General features: G+C 35.0%; 2 protein-coding genes across 2 annotated transcripts in view; one reads left to right on the top strand and one right to left on the bottom strand.

Moving 5' to 3' along the window:
• Positions 1-2,953: 2,953 nt before the first annotated feature.
• Positions 2,954-11,310, bottom strand: LOC113048036 (branched-chain-amino-acid aminotransferase, cytosolic-like). The gene is made up of 11 exons (XM_026209539.1): positions 11,238-11,310; positions 9,407-9,451; positions 7,121-7,321; positions 6,892-7,002; positions 6,684-6,803; positions 5,956-6,116; positions 5,494-5,636; positions 4,758-4,843; positions 4,142-4,282; positions 3,911-3,985; positions 2,954-3,070 (listed from the first exon to the last, which is right to left on the bottom strand). The coding sequence occupies exons 1-11, from the start codon at positions 11,280-11,282 to the stop codon at positions 3,032-3,034; spliced, it is 1,167 nt and encodes a 388-aa protein (XP_026065324.1). The 5' UTR covers positions 11,283-11,310; the 3' UTR covers positions 2,954-3,031.
• LOC113048035 (lymphoid-restricted membrane protein-like) overlaps positions 9,015-14,912 on the top strand; it is a 27,015-nt gene continuing 21,117 nt past the window's right edge. The window contains exons 1-3 of the mRNA XM_026209538.1: positions 9,015-9,353; positions 14,062-14,705; positions 14,797-14,907. Coding sequence (XP_026065323.1) covers positions 14,093-14,705; positions 14,797-14,907 — 724 coding nt within the window. The 5' untranslated portion in view covers positions 9,015-9,353; positions 14,062-14,092. The remainder of the gene's footprint in view (positions 9,354-14,061; positions 14,706-14,796; positions 14,908-14,912) is intronic.

Below are 14,912 nucleotides of genomic sequence, written 5' to 3'. Positions count from 1 at the left end.
AATGGATGCTTCCTGTAATATCTATGAAATGTCTTTCCTGGCATCTGCACACACACACACACACACACACACACACACACACACACACACACACACACACACACACACACACACACACAAAAGGCCTTTCTGATTAAGTAACCCAATACAATCCACCTCCATAGTGCACTGACATTTGTGGAAATGTGGTCCTTCATTTAGCATGCAAGACAAGGACTGCAATCATTCTGTCAGCTACCATTAATAATGCCTGGACACAATGCTTCCTGCTGGAATTTCATAAACTGGATACTGTACACCTCTAAGTGGATGAGACAGACAGAAAGAGAGTCTATGTGCTGTATGTGAAATCACATGTGTTTGTTCACTCTGTCAAGATGTGTTATCAAACTGACATCAGTGAAATGTTGTTTCGCAGAGTGTTGCTATGCGGTATCAAGTTTTGCGTCTGTTTAAACATTCTCCTCTGATTGACATTCACGTTGGGTATAAGTGAAATCAAAGGTTTATGGGAAATCCCTCAGCATTATTTTATACATCAAGAACAAAGCGATGGTGGGTCCCGCTTATATGTATCATAATTTAATATATCCTGATATTGATACCTATTTAAATATTTTGTTTTATATTATTCATATTTCAATGCTACATTTTGACACTTAATGTCCAGTGAGAACTATAGCTGTACAGTATCTTCTAATTTTAATGCTAATTAAGGCTAAAAGAAGGAACAAGCCATTATGACAAACCCATGCCAGCTTGTAAGGTGCAATGAAAGTACAAAATCCTCCATCCACTGTAAGTTTCAGCTTTCAGCATTGCCAAATTCTTGCCCTTTATCAGATGAGTAGATGCTCGGTGAACCTGCGAACAGGGAAGCCTCTCCTGTAAATGAAGATGAGGCAGGGTTGGGGATGTTCTCCCCTCTTGCTGACACAGGGGATTGGGTGGGGTGCCTCTCTACCCGCTGCCTGGCACTGGGCATTTCCAGGAGCGCGTCTTTGCCAGGCCTCAATTACGGGGAAGTCATCCAGAACATATTGAAGCAATTACAGCTCCATATAAATCAATATGCTTCTGGTTAAGAAAGTGATCTGATCCCAGCAAGCTCTGGATGCAGTCTCCCTCAGGTCCATTTTGATTTCTCTCCCTTTTCTCAAGGCAAGAGCATTATTTCACAGGAGTGATTTAGGTCACTCGCCCCAGCTCTGGTTGGGGACTGACATTCAGTCAGTTTCACATGTTTTCCATGTTGTAACCATTAACCTGAGCCTTATTAAGGCATATTGGGGGTTAGTGGGGGCTATAAATATGAGTCAAGTTTATTGGCAAACAAGAATTGGTCTTAATTTCTTATATTTATTTCTAAAATAAAAAAATGAAATGTTTTATTCTTATTTGTTATTATGTTTTCAGCATTGGATTTTTTTTTCTGAATTATATATAGGCCTAAGTATGTATGTATGTATGTATATGTGTGGCTCCAGTGCATAAAAAAAGGATTGTAGTGATTCAGATCTCAGTGATTCAAACCTGCAGTGATTCAAATCCATTTCCCTTTACATCTTTTGTTATATTTCGCCATCTTGTGTGAAAAGGTGGTACTGAATTTTTCTTATTTCTATTCATTATATGTAAGCTGTATTAAATTATTAAGAACGCAACGAAAGCTTTATTATATTAGAAAGAGAACAAAAACAAAGAGAAACCACTATTACAAAAGTTGTTCGATACTAATAGTGTCTAAAGGAGAGCTAGGAAGAAGAACAAACATATTGTCTTTTTTTATTTAAGTGAGGGATGGCATATTAATTTACTAGTGGACATTTTCATGTTGTGTGTACAATATGTGTTTGGAAGAGAGGCATGAATGAATTAATGATGTCTAAAGTAAGTAGTTAATGATTTTTTTATATTTGTTTAAACAGGTGTTCCACTCAATGACAGCAAATAAACATTTATTATAATTGTTTTTTATTAAATTAAGTTATTAATATTATACATGAATGAAATATTATCAGGTATATTAAGTAGAAGAATGAATGAATGAAGAAAGCAAACATGATACATTGTTTTATTAAATGTATTTATTTATGATATCACGTCACAAAATACTCAGTACACTATTAAAATACTTTGGCAATTAACAATACCTACAGTATATAACATTTCTAAATCTATATTATTTGATTTATTTGTGCTTTTTTAACTGTTAAAATCGTATCCCTAGCGGCAAAGGTCTACAATAAATGATGGATCAGTTCAATCATACAAACATCTTTAAATAAATATACGGTGGATTTTAAGGTTCCCTTTGGGTGCAAAAAGGATCTCCATCAAATATATATCCTCTAGAATTTGTGTGCTATGGAAGAATTAAAAAAAATAATCTGTTACTACTAATTACTATTATCAGCTAAGATTAAACATTACAACATTAACATTATTTTTTAGATGTTAAACAGGTGAAACATTTAAAAATGTGAAATGTTATAACAGTAAAATCCAAAAATACAAAAGTTTTGAAAAATACTTTTTTTACCACAATAACATACTCCTTTAAATATTTATAAATTTCTTTCATAATTTAAAGAGCTTGTGCAATAATACAGTAATTGCATATTACTAACAGCATCAATAGTGAAGTACATTTATAGTTTCACTGAATGTTGAATCTCATTATACAGTGTGGAAATATCTCATATACCTCATATGACACCAATATCTTGTATATTAGTTTTAACAAAGCAGTTGGCCACCAAGTCTGATTTGCTGGTTACTGATGATTAGAATAAATGTGGCTTTGAGGAGGCATCTGAGTGGTTTTATATTCTAAAGAGCAACATATTATTGCTTGACTAGGTTTTAGTTAGCTGGTAAATTTTGTACAAAACAAAACATACATGAACGTGGCATATAATTATTCCATGTACCCACAAATAAAGCTTTTTTCTTTTTCTTTTTTTTGTACGATGTGCATATTTTAAATGTCTTTGAAGAGTTTGTGTACATGAACATCAGTGAGGTTCCTTTATATGATGCAAGACCAGTCACTGGGGGTCCGTCCATACTGCAAGAGAGCAAAAAGATTTTAAAAATATATTTTTTTGTTCTGGTTGTTCTATTTGTCCAATGTGTGTTGGGATGGAAAGGTGGAGGTTAAATGGTTTTTGTTCTTGTTGAAAAGTTGCCAGAATGCAATTCTTTTATTGTAACCCCTCTACAGCAAATAATATGAAAATTGAAAGACCAAAGATATCCTAATTCTTCAATTTCACCAGATGAGGTCGCAACAACCCAATTTTTAGGCCCCATTTTTTTGGTTTCCTTCACCACATAATTGAACAAGTATCTCTCTAATCTCACTTAAACAAGTGTTCCACCATGCCAACAAAGAAAATAAATATGCAAATAATAATATAACAAAATGTTATATATTTTATGAAATAAAATTATATTAATTAAACATTAAAAGGTAGATTTAGCAGAATGAATGAATGAAGAAACTGCAAACTACAGAAAAAAAAACTAACCAAACTTTCCCATGACAGTAAAATATATAAATTCCTGAAACATATTTAAGACACAATTTCAAAACTAACACAATTTGAATGAATTTGTTTGCCATTTAGCAAATTACTGAATGACATCCTGTCTATTTTGCTTTATTTATAATTTGCCAATTAAATTTTTCTAAGTGCATTTAAATGGACATTCAATGAAACCACTATTAGCGAAGTTAAAGAAAGCATTATCAACCAGCTCAAGACATTAACAGAAAAGAGTTTTGCATAAATTGTTTTAACAGCATCATGAAATATTAATGACATTCTAAACACTTACAAATAACACTATAACATACATTATACAGGGCTATAAAATATGTCATGCAGTGTGTGTATTGTCTTACCTGAATATCTGTGAGCTCCTTTAGCAGTCTGGAGGCAAGTGGAGGAAAGACTCCTTCACATGGAATATGCAGATTCTATAATGGCAAGAAATTAGTTAAAGAAAAACATTGTTACGCTGCAAAAATTGGCCAAGATGTTGACCCAGAGGTAGATCTCTGTTGGTTTGCCGGTACGTTTTGATACTGAATCAGTGTGTAATGCTCTAACCATCCCAAATAAACTAAACTCACCTCTCCCTTATACAAGATCCTGCCAACTGGACTAACAACACAGGCAGTTCCAGAACCAAACATCTCCCTCACTCGGTTTTCTTCCAGAGCCTGCCGCAGATCGGCCATGGTCAAATAGCGCTCTGATACTTTGAACTCACCCTGTTAGATAAAATTAAGCTTCGAATCAAAACCCACAAAAAAAAAAAAAAAAAAAAATGAGAAAACTGGGGCAGTGCCCTTAAAAGGGACAATGTTCTACCTTATTTACCCCTAAGGTTCAAAGTAGTATCTTAAAGGGACAGTCCACCAAAAAATGAAAATTCTGTAACAATTTACTCAGGTCACTCCAAATCTGTATGACCCTCTTTCTTCGGTGGAACACAAAAGAAGCTAATTTGAAGAATGTTTGTATCTAAACAGTGTCAGTACCAATTTGACTTGGAGACAAAGAATACAACGGAAGTCAATGGGACCTGAAGATGTTAAGAACATTCTTCGAAATATCTTCTACTGTGTTCCACAAAAGAAAGTCAGGTTTGGAGCAAAATCAGGGTTAAATTGACATGCTGTTGTACCCCAAAAGATCAATTTTAGCACTTTTTTTTCCTGACAGTAAGGTTTCGACCGGTTTTACCCATTTGCGAGCAAGTTCTAAGATGCTTTGCCGTGTAACGCCTGGCAGAATAATGCCATCTAGAGGTGGTGTTGCAAGCTCCTCCTCTGAAAAAACAAACAAAAAACAAAACAAAAAAACAGGTTTTTCATCTTAAACGTTTTTTCAAATATTATGTCTATAATGAAGAAATTAGAATTAGTCATTTTCTTTTAGACCACTATAGAGGGCTTTAATAGAGGAGCTTATGTACGCCATGGAATAAAAAAAAGAGATGATAATAAAAAGGTGACTGTGACTTTATATCTCAGGATTGTGATTTTTTTTCTTGCAATTAAGAATTGTGAGCTATAAACTTGGAACTGCGAGATATAAACTCAGAATTGTAATATAAATGTGTAATTGCAAAATAGAAAATTGCATTTCTGACTTCTGAAAAAAAAAAAATCTGACTTTGTCGAAAAGTTTTTCCTTAAATATTAACTCTCAGTTCTGAGTTGATATCTTATAATTCACAGAACTGTGAGATAAGAAATGTCACAATTACTTATATCTTTAGCAAAAATAAGCTTCCATGATAATCAAAATCAGTGCTTGTGGCTTTTTAAAGGTCCAGCATATTTACTTTGACCTCCATATACTTTGACTTCCACATACGCTGTATTTTCTCTTAAAGTAAATATACATAACCAAAATACTTTGTCTATCAAAACAGAGAGTGAGAGAGTAGTGTTATACAAATGTAAACAGCCATCACCTTCTTTTTCATTGATCCAGAAGAGGAAAAGGTTCATGGTGCCGACCTCAGTGATCTGTTGGTCATCCCCATACAGCCACAGAACCTGCTGACAGCCGTAATTCACTGCCTCATACTGAGCATAGATAGAGGCGCCATAGTTCCTAGAAAAAATTAGGTTTCAAAGATCTGTCTAAGCCCTGAAAAACCCTATTTTCTAGTCCCGTTATCACTCCTTCAGCAGTTGATAGTGTACATACAGCACTGGTTGCTTTGCTGAAATGCTCTGCACAGATTTAACAGAATCCAGAATTTAACAGAATCCAAAGTCTACTATGTGGCTTTTATTAAACCAAGCTTGCACATATTTGGATCAAGAAGAATGTGCCAGTAAGCTTGCAACAATGCTCCTTATTCATTTAGTGTTTTGTAGTGCTTTTATTTAGATACTTAGGCACACTGAAATCTCTCTCGTTCACTCACCCTCCCATCTTGCAGTCACCTGTCCCTCCCCTCCAGGCTCTGATGTATTTGGAGTCGGCCCACAGAGACACTGGTTTAGCTCCCGTGCTGAAGTACGATCCCACAGGACTGAGGATGACGAACAGCAATGCCTTGGAGGGCTTCTTGACACCAAGTGTGGGCTGCACACAAGTGCATAGGTAAAGAAAATATAGGTTACAAGAGTTCATGTCTTCATTTATACAGTATGCACAAATATGTGACCGTGGAACACAAAACCAGTCTTAAGTCGCTGGGGTATATTTTTAGCAATAGCCAAAAAAAAAAAAAACATTGTACTGTATGTGTCAAAATTATCGATTTTTCTTTTATGCCAAAAATCATTAGGATATTAAGTAAAGTTCATGTTCCATGAAGATATTTTGTACATTTCCTACTGTAAATATATCAAAACTTTTACAAATTAATAACAAATTAAAAGGCCATTTTCTCAGGATTTAGATTTTTTGTTTTTTTACCCTCAGATTCCAGATTTTTTTTAAATAGTTGTATCTCAGCCAAATATTTGTCAGATCCTAATAAACCATACACCAAAGTAAAGCTCAATCATTCAGCTTTCAGTGTTAATCTCAATTTTAAAAAATGACACTTAAAACTGGTTTTGTGGTCCAGGGTCACATATGCTTTTGTGAATGGCAAGATATGGAAAGCTGAAAATAGTCCAAATGAGGGTTTTGTGTAGCTCTAACCTCTGTGCCCAGGAAGGTGGGACGGATGTACAAACTGGCAGAGTCTGAGTGAGGGACCCAATCCTGATCCACTTCCACCAACTTCCTGATGCACTCCAACAACTCTTCACCATCAAAACTCTACAGAATCAGACATGCAGTTTTGTATCTCTAACATGATTAAAACTGAATGTGGATGCAGTAGAGAGGGGAGAGAAGTTAATCTTACAGGCAGACAGGCCCTGTGGGCGGACTTCAGCATCCGCTTCATGTTTATCAAGGGTCTGAAGAGACGCACTTTGTTATCTGGACCCCGGTATGCCTTCATACCCTCAAAAAGCTGCATGCAATAAGTATTTACATTTAAACATTTATTTTTATTTTTTATTATAATTATTTGCTGTGACATGATTTTATATGATTGCTAGCCACTAGAACTCCAGATGGCCAGGACAGACCTGTACAGAGTAATGCAGGGCAGAGCAGCCTGGATGTATGGACAGGTTCCCAAAAGGCTGGATGTGTGGCTTCTGCCAACCTTCCTCAAGAATCCACTCAATGGTCAGCATGTGGTCAGTGAAGACCGTCCCAAACACCAGGCCATTTGGGTCAGGTTTTGGCTTCTGGGTCTGTGCTAACTGTATCACTGTGTCTGCGGCCTAGACAGAACACAGCCAAAAATAAACAGCATCAGATGACATAATACACCAGCCAAGAGCTTTTTACAGACACAGAATCGGGTCAGTCTGTGAAATCCATCTCTCTATGGATAACTCTCCCTGACAGAAATGCACTCAAACTCTGAGATTACACACTGTCACAGATTACGTGTTCCTTCAAAAGCCCTCTGTAATCTCAGATTATGGTGGAAAGGTGAGCAACACACTGCCTCAGCATTTATTAGCAAAGGTTTGTTTAACTGCAGCACAGGCATATATGTATATACACACATTTATGCATTTAGCAGACGCTTTTATCCAAAGCGATTTACAGTGCATACATGCTATACATTTTTTACCAGTATGTGTGTTCCCTGGGAATCGAACCCACAACATTTTGCGCTGCAAACACAACGTTCTACCACTCAGTCACAGGAATACTTGTTCTAAACCTTTCTGCACAAAGTCTTTTATTTTTCTTTTTTTTCAGACGCTCACTCATAAAGCTGCATGAATCTAAGGACTATGCTGTCTCATAGCTCAGTTTACGGGTTCTTTGTGAGTACCTGGCTATAAATATACTAGATCTAATGGAACAACTGCCTGTAATCTCTGTTTAGTCTCGAGAGCAGTCGTGTTGGCAGATTTAGGGTGGTGTTCAATAGGACTGCTATTATTGTTGTTGATGATGGTGTATTGAGTTCTTTACTTAGCATGCTAATTAGTACTTTAACATAGTATAAAGTATGATTAGACACAGAGCTTTCTTAGAAAGCTGTCATTTTGTTGAGGTTTCATTGTAATGAGAGGTGCTTTGTGGCCATCAAGTGCCGTGTGTGACCTCCTACAGTTCCTTCAAGACGCTTAAATGTGATTATCCTCATCAATAGACAAACAATGCTCTGCACGCTGCCATGATGAACCCAAAAATAAACACCTATGCAAAAAGCCACGTTTGTGCCATCTGATATGAGATTTCATGTATGATGTTAGAATGTATGTTGGAAGTCCATTACCAGATCGAAGCTTTTTTTTCTGTTTGATGATATGTCATGTTCACTGATACACAACTAATGCTAGTATGTGCTCTAAAAAATGATTTCTTAGAATATTTACGATAAGGAATTAAAACCTTTTCCTACGTTAGTGGTCCAGTCTTGTCTTTGCAAGTTGCATTGTATCTGTACTTTATGTGGATTATTGTGTGGATCTTTATTAAACTTCTTCGGCCATTTCTGCAATGAGTGTGACAAGCCCCACAGAGGACATGGTGATAGAATAATTTTTTGAGGGAATAAGGGACTGGAGCAGGGATGTAGTATCATACATTTCAAATGTCACATTTAAAATAACAAAGGCCTGATTTGTGAATGAATCAATCTTATTATTTGAATAATTTCAATGAATCAGTTGATCAGAATAAAATAGTGTTTTATTTGTAAGTCTTTCTCTCATCCATACACTACTGTATATAAATGCTCTATTTTTGTAAGCAGCTAGCAACCTAAGGCATGATTGCTGATATCTGTCTATAATACTATGTTTAGTTTATGGCAATGGTGTGATTTAGCCTGTGCTGAAAAGAACTCAAGCTTAATCACTCCCTGAGTCAGAGAAAGGTAGAGAGAGACAGAGAGCATGCCCAAAGCCAAGCCAAGCTTGATTGACAGGGCTTACAGTGATCTGATTCTCTTTTCAGCACGGGATCTTGGAAGAGCTAGGACCTTTTCATAACTGCCAAAAAGACGGGTCCAAGGTCACATTTTGAAGCCATGGAGGTCAAAATATGCTATGGAACAAGGAGTCTACCATGAGTCACTAAGACTCAACTAAGACTGTATAGCCACTCAAAAAGCTCTTTCATTATGCTATGAACTTTACAAACAGTATCTGGACACTGAGACAACCATAAGACCATAAGAAAAGTGGATTTATCAGAGAAAGAATCAAGTTTTGACTGAAGAGGAGAGTTTCCAATTGTCTGGTGTATCTATCAAACATCAAAATGATGCCATTGGACATTTCGCTAAAGGCAAGTGGTGTTTATTACACTAAACTGTAATATATGTATATGATACGCCTTACCTTAAAGCTAGAGGCATTGCCAGCCATAGCATTAATCAAAAGTTCCTAAAAAGGAAAAGAAAATACAACATATAATATGAGGATAAACATATTTGAAGCTGGAATATGCAAACACATTTCATTTGATACATTTTCAAAGTACTTTGGCACTTTAAGTACCTTAAAATGTGAAGGAATGTTACTTAAGATTGCTGATGCCCTTCACTGATTTCATTTAATATTCATTACTGCTTCTCTAAAAGAATAAGCAATGTTGGTCTTACATTTCCATGCTCTTAACAATGTCTTCACTTACAAAATATCTAGTATATTACTTAATTAACTCTAATTAAAAATTCAAGTAGCTGATCAAAAACATACATACTTGAGTGAACGTAAAACCCTTTAGAAACCCACTGAAGAAATCCAAAGAAAAGAAAGTCCTGACTGTCTACAGAACAACCTCTATCCCGAAAAAACTGAGAGAACTTTATATTTACAGTAGTTTATCTGAGTGATCCCAAACCAAGTGTCTGCATTTTCTGCTACAGCAACAGCTAGAATTATATATATATATATATATATATATATATATATAAGGTCAAACAATGTGCGATAAGGCGTTTCCTCACAAGGACGATTGAGCATAGTTTTATCTAAATAGAATTGAGTCAGACTCAAGTAAAGTCATGATGACCTTCGAAAGATAGACTTTGTACTTTGGAGGTCTAAAATGTTAAAAAGTATCGCTTTTGCCTTAGAAATTTAACTGAGTAAGAGTCTAAGCCTATCATTTCAATAACACTCAAGAAAAGTGCAAAATTATCCAAAATAATGCTTAAAAAGAATTAGTATATGACAACCTTTTTTACTTTGGAGGTCTACAGAATTGTAATTTTCAATTGCTATAGACCCCTGCTCCAGTAAAAAAGAAAGGAAAAGAAAAAAGAAAGAAAAAAATCTTATTAGTCCAAGTATAGCAAATAAGTACTTTACACCCCTGATGAAACCGCCCCTTTAAACATCATCATGCTCGATTACGAAATGGACTTGAAGTGGCTTGAAATATGAAATGATATGGGAGTGAGTTTTTAGTGACCAATCAGCTGGGTTGAATTAAAGGTTCACCTCTATGCAGTGACCTTCATTGCTCTTGCAATGTTTACAGAAGATTTGTTGCCTAATGGTCTGAAAACAAGGTTAAAAATAATAACCAAAGAACAATTAGTAATAAATGCCTTTTTTTGTAGCTATTATATATTAAGCACAGTAAAAATCTGGAAAAACCTTATCAGATTTTAAATTGATAAAGAATATTAATATATAAAACAATAATTAACAATAATATAAATACAAAAAATGAACGGCGTATGGTAGTATTACACCACGTGCCTTTAACCTGGAAAGAATGTAAACATAAAATGTAACTTGAACTTTATTTTATCATTGAATAAGGAAAGAAAAAAACCTTTGCCTCCTTATTTCATTAGTTTAGTGACGTATGTGTATCAATAACCTACATTCATGATGCGCGTAAACACAACGTCAGTCTGACGAACGCACAACTTGTACTTACATGATCTTTGGAGATAATACACGTTATATAACATCTAATTTAACACAATATATTGAGTTGTTGTCCATTTCAATTCAATAAAGAAAAATTAGTTACAAAAAAAAATGATTTCGTTAATCTCTGTTTTAAAGCATGCAGACGACTGGCAATAGAGCGCGCACATGCCGACATACGCGGTTTTAGGACCAAATATGACTGGGTTTAACTACATTTATCAAACACATGAAGGTTGAAAACATAGAAATGTGTTTATATTTATGCGACGCGCGCCTTTACCTCTTTAGATGATGGTGCGTTCGTGGCTGATGCAACGCTCGTCATGATGAAATGTGCGCTCTCTGTAAACCTCCTACAGATTAACGTTACACCATAACGTTTTAGCTAAAACAAACAAAGCATGCTTGAGAGAACTATAACGGAAATGCACGTTTTTGTGCAATCATTAGAAATGCTTGATTATGTGAATGGAGAAAAAACCTTGGTGCAGAAATGATGGGATGGACATCATTGGTTGGCTTCTTGGCATGGAACATCATATTATAAATATAAGGCATATGATAAGGTGCAGCTAAAGCCCCCCGATAAAGGGCCCTTTTTGTTTTCTTTTCTCCCAAGACACTAAATTGCAACTACATCAATTTCTATACATCTCTTTGTTATTATGCATAGCACTGGCAGTGAAGGGAATTGCAGAATGCTTGTTGAACTGCAATAAATAGGTTTCCATAGACCTTTATTTATTTATATAAAATATATGCACGTGGTCATAAAAGTTATTATTTAGTTCCTTATTTTTGCTCTTTATATAGCATATTTTAAATGTGCATATATACAGTATATATACTATATATATATATATATATATATATATATATATATATATATATATATATATGAGCGAAAATATGAGGAATCAATAAATCATACAGTGGTGGATGAAGTACCTGAAATAATAGTATAGATATCTTACCAGAAAAAGAATTTGGTAGAAGGAATATTAGACTATTACTTGAGGTAAAGTTTCATAGTAGGCTACTGTATGTGTTATTTATTGTACGAAAGTATGAACATCTCTTTTTTATGTTAAATATTAAACATACTTAAGTACTGAAAGTAAAATCCGGTATTAGTCAATTTAATTCTAACATAAGAAATAACTTCTGGAATCTGCATGTGAAATGGCATTTCGATATATTTACAGAGTTTAATGTAGCTCAAATGGGATATGGATGCATTTAACCTGCAGTCATAAATGCATAAATACTGCTTTGTTTTAAAAAATAAATCTTTGACTGCTGATATTTGAAATTATTTAAAACATGAGATAAAAAGAAAAAAAAGAAAAGTTGAAATGTGAAATTAAAACCGCCAGTAGGTGGAAGCAAGTCCATATTAATGATTGAGTCTTTGAGATTCAATCGATTCATTTAAACTGCTGATTCATTCAAGAACGAAGCTTTTGACTGTGTTAATGAGTGAGTCACTGAATCATTCATTCAAGCGAGAAGCTGATTCATTCAATAAGGAAACACTTGTTGCACATTAGCAAAGGTATTTTTTTTAGCTGGAAGAGCCAGACCACTGGTTCGTCAAATCTGCATTCTTGCAGTCACGTACTTCGGGGAAATATATCTGATACTGATTAACCCCCCTCCAAAATTCTTTAGTACTGTTACGAAGTATTATTAGTTACATTGCAGCACTGGAATCATTCTAGTTGGCCCTCTGTCAGTTGCAGTTCCATCAGTGGACGCACGGTGTCACTGCGCCGCAGGTTTTAATACGGCCTTCGATCAGCTGTTTGGCGCTTCACACTCTGGTGTTTGTGAACAGACTGTAGTGGAAACATTTGAGCTAATTCAGGTTTGTTTGTTTTTCCCAACCTTGGCGTATCAATATTTGGTTGTCCCTTATAAATCTTATCTAAAGTTAACAGACAAGCCACATGAAACTGAAGGTGGCCGTTGTTTTCATCTTGAAAGTGGCACAAACGTTTTACGTCTGTCAGTTTGTGTTTATGTGTTTATTTTAAGTTTATGTTTGATTCGCCATTAGTCGGATTTTGACAGGTTGGTTTGCTCTTTTTCTTGTATGGTTGTATGTATATATGAGATGAGACTTTGAGAATATATTTATTCATATTAAAGGTGTGAGGTTTTCACTCTTACTTTTACACTATATATAATTAAGCAAATAATACAGTGACCGACCGTTTAAACGTGTAACTTAATGGGCTTTTATATTGCATAGCATGTTATCTGTTTTCTAATATTTTTTTAATAAGCACAATTCGATAGTGTAAAGCATATCAACTGTATCTAAACTATTTATTAATTATACGTGATATTATATATATATATATATATATATATATATATATATATATATATATACATATATATATATATATATACACACACACACATATATATATATATATATATATATATATATATATATATATATATATATATATATATATACATATATATACACACACACACACACACACACACACATATATATATATATATATATATATATATATATATATATATATACATATACATATATAATACATAGACTTCCGTTCAATAGTTTGGGTAAGATTTCTAATGTATTTTATTTTATTTTAATCTTAATTTTATTATATAATCCTGAAAAAGAAGTATCACAATATCCAAAAAAACAACAACATTTATTTATATATATATATATATATATATATATATATATATATATATATATATATATATATATATATATATATATATATATAAAACATTGATAAATCATCATATTAGAATAATTTCTGAAGGACCATGTTACACTGAAGACTGGAGTAATGATGATGAAAAATCAGCTTTACATTACAGAAATAAATTCTATTTTAAAGTATATTAAAATAGAAAACCATTATTTTAAATGTTAATAATATTTTACAATATTACAGTGTTTTTTATGTCAAATACATGCAGCATAATGAACAGAAGATAACTATTTTCTTTAAATCTTTAATCATTTTAAGATCATATGACCTGCCAATAACTATTCACTCTGTCTTAGATTTTAAACAAATTAGTTCATATTTCTCCTGTAGATCGAGGCTTTACCTCTTTGTTCGCGCCATCATGGATGTCGGAGTGACCCCGAGACGGCACGGCCCAGTGGACAGCATCTGCCGCAAGCTTCAGACCATCCAGAGGCAAGATCAAGAGGTTAACTCGCCCTTTCAGATCCCAAAATTTCACCCTAGCAGCTACGAGAGCCCACACTCGGGTCTCCGCGTCAACCTGGAGACCATCCTGAAGAAGCATACCATCCGTACTGACGAAGACGCTGAACACAACTCCTCTGCAAGCATGTTGACCCCCACAGCTTCCCCAGGACCGGGGTCTGTCCCAAACACCCCTCATGTTCCCATCACACCTGGCAATGTCACCTATACCATTACCAGCACGCAGGGCACGTTAGGGGAGAGGACGAATGCAACAACATACAGTCGGCCATTTCGGCATAACTGCTCCACCCCAGCAGCCCAGACTGGGGACAATTACTTTAACTTTACCCCACGCTGCTCCACACAAAACCTGCTGGAGCGGCCCGACACAGAGGTGAAGACCTCACAGATCCCAGCTCCTGGCTTGTTTTCGTATAACCTGAACTTCTCCTCAGAAATTTCTAACATGGACAGTGAACTCACCTACCCGGCCCTCGTGGTCAAGAGACTTTCACTGGGCGAGGGTAATGAATCACTTCTTTTTAGTTATCTTTTTAGAAATGTTTTGCTAATACTAGTTACTATATGTTTTTGTTTTTCTTGCATTTTGAACAGGATCTCCGATTCCCTCCGAGCCCAAGAAGGAGAGCATGGCGGAGGTCAGTCTGATTTGTGAGGAAGACCTGTTGGACACTATTTTTCAGGCCTGTGACACACAGTGCAGAGGTACG

The sequence above is a fragment of the Carassius auratus genome, chromosome 29 (genome assembly GCF_003368295.1).
Source record: "Carassius auratus strain Wakin chromosome 29, ASM336829v1, whole genome shotgun sequence".
In the NCBI taxonomy this organism is placed as follows: domain Eukaryota; kingdom Metazoa; phylum Chordata; class Actinopteri; order Cypriniformes; family Cyprinidae; genus Carassius; species Carassius auratus.
This window is presented reverse-complemented; position numbering and strand designations above follow the sequence as displayed.

What these genes read in the sequence shown, in the direction of transcription:
- LOC113048036 (XM_026209539.1), bottom strand. Translation starts at nt 11,282, where the DNA reads ATGACGAGCGTTGCATCAGCCACGAACGCACCATCATCTAAAGAG. An exon ending in GGTGACTGCAAGATGGGAGG is followed by an intron (nt 5,637 to 5,955) that starts GTGAGTGAACGA and finishes AATTTTTTCTAG; the next exon opens with GAACTATGGCGCCTCTATCT. An exon ending in GGATCTTGTATAAGGGAGAG is followed by an intron (nt 3,986 to 4,141) that starts GTGAGTTTAGTT and finishes TTGCCATTATAG; the next exon opens with AATCTGCATATTCCATGTGA.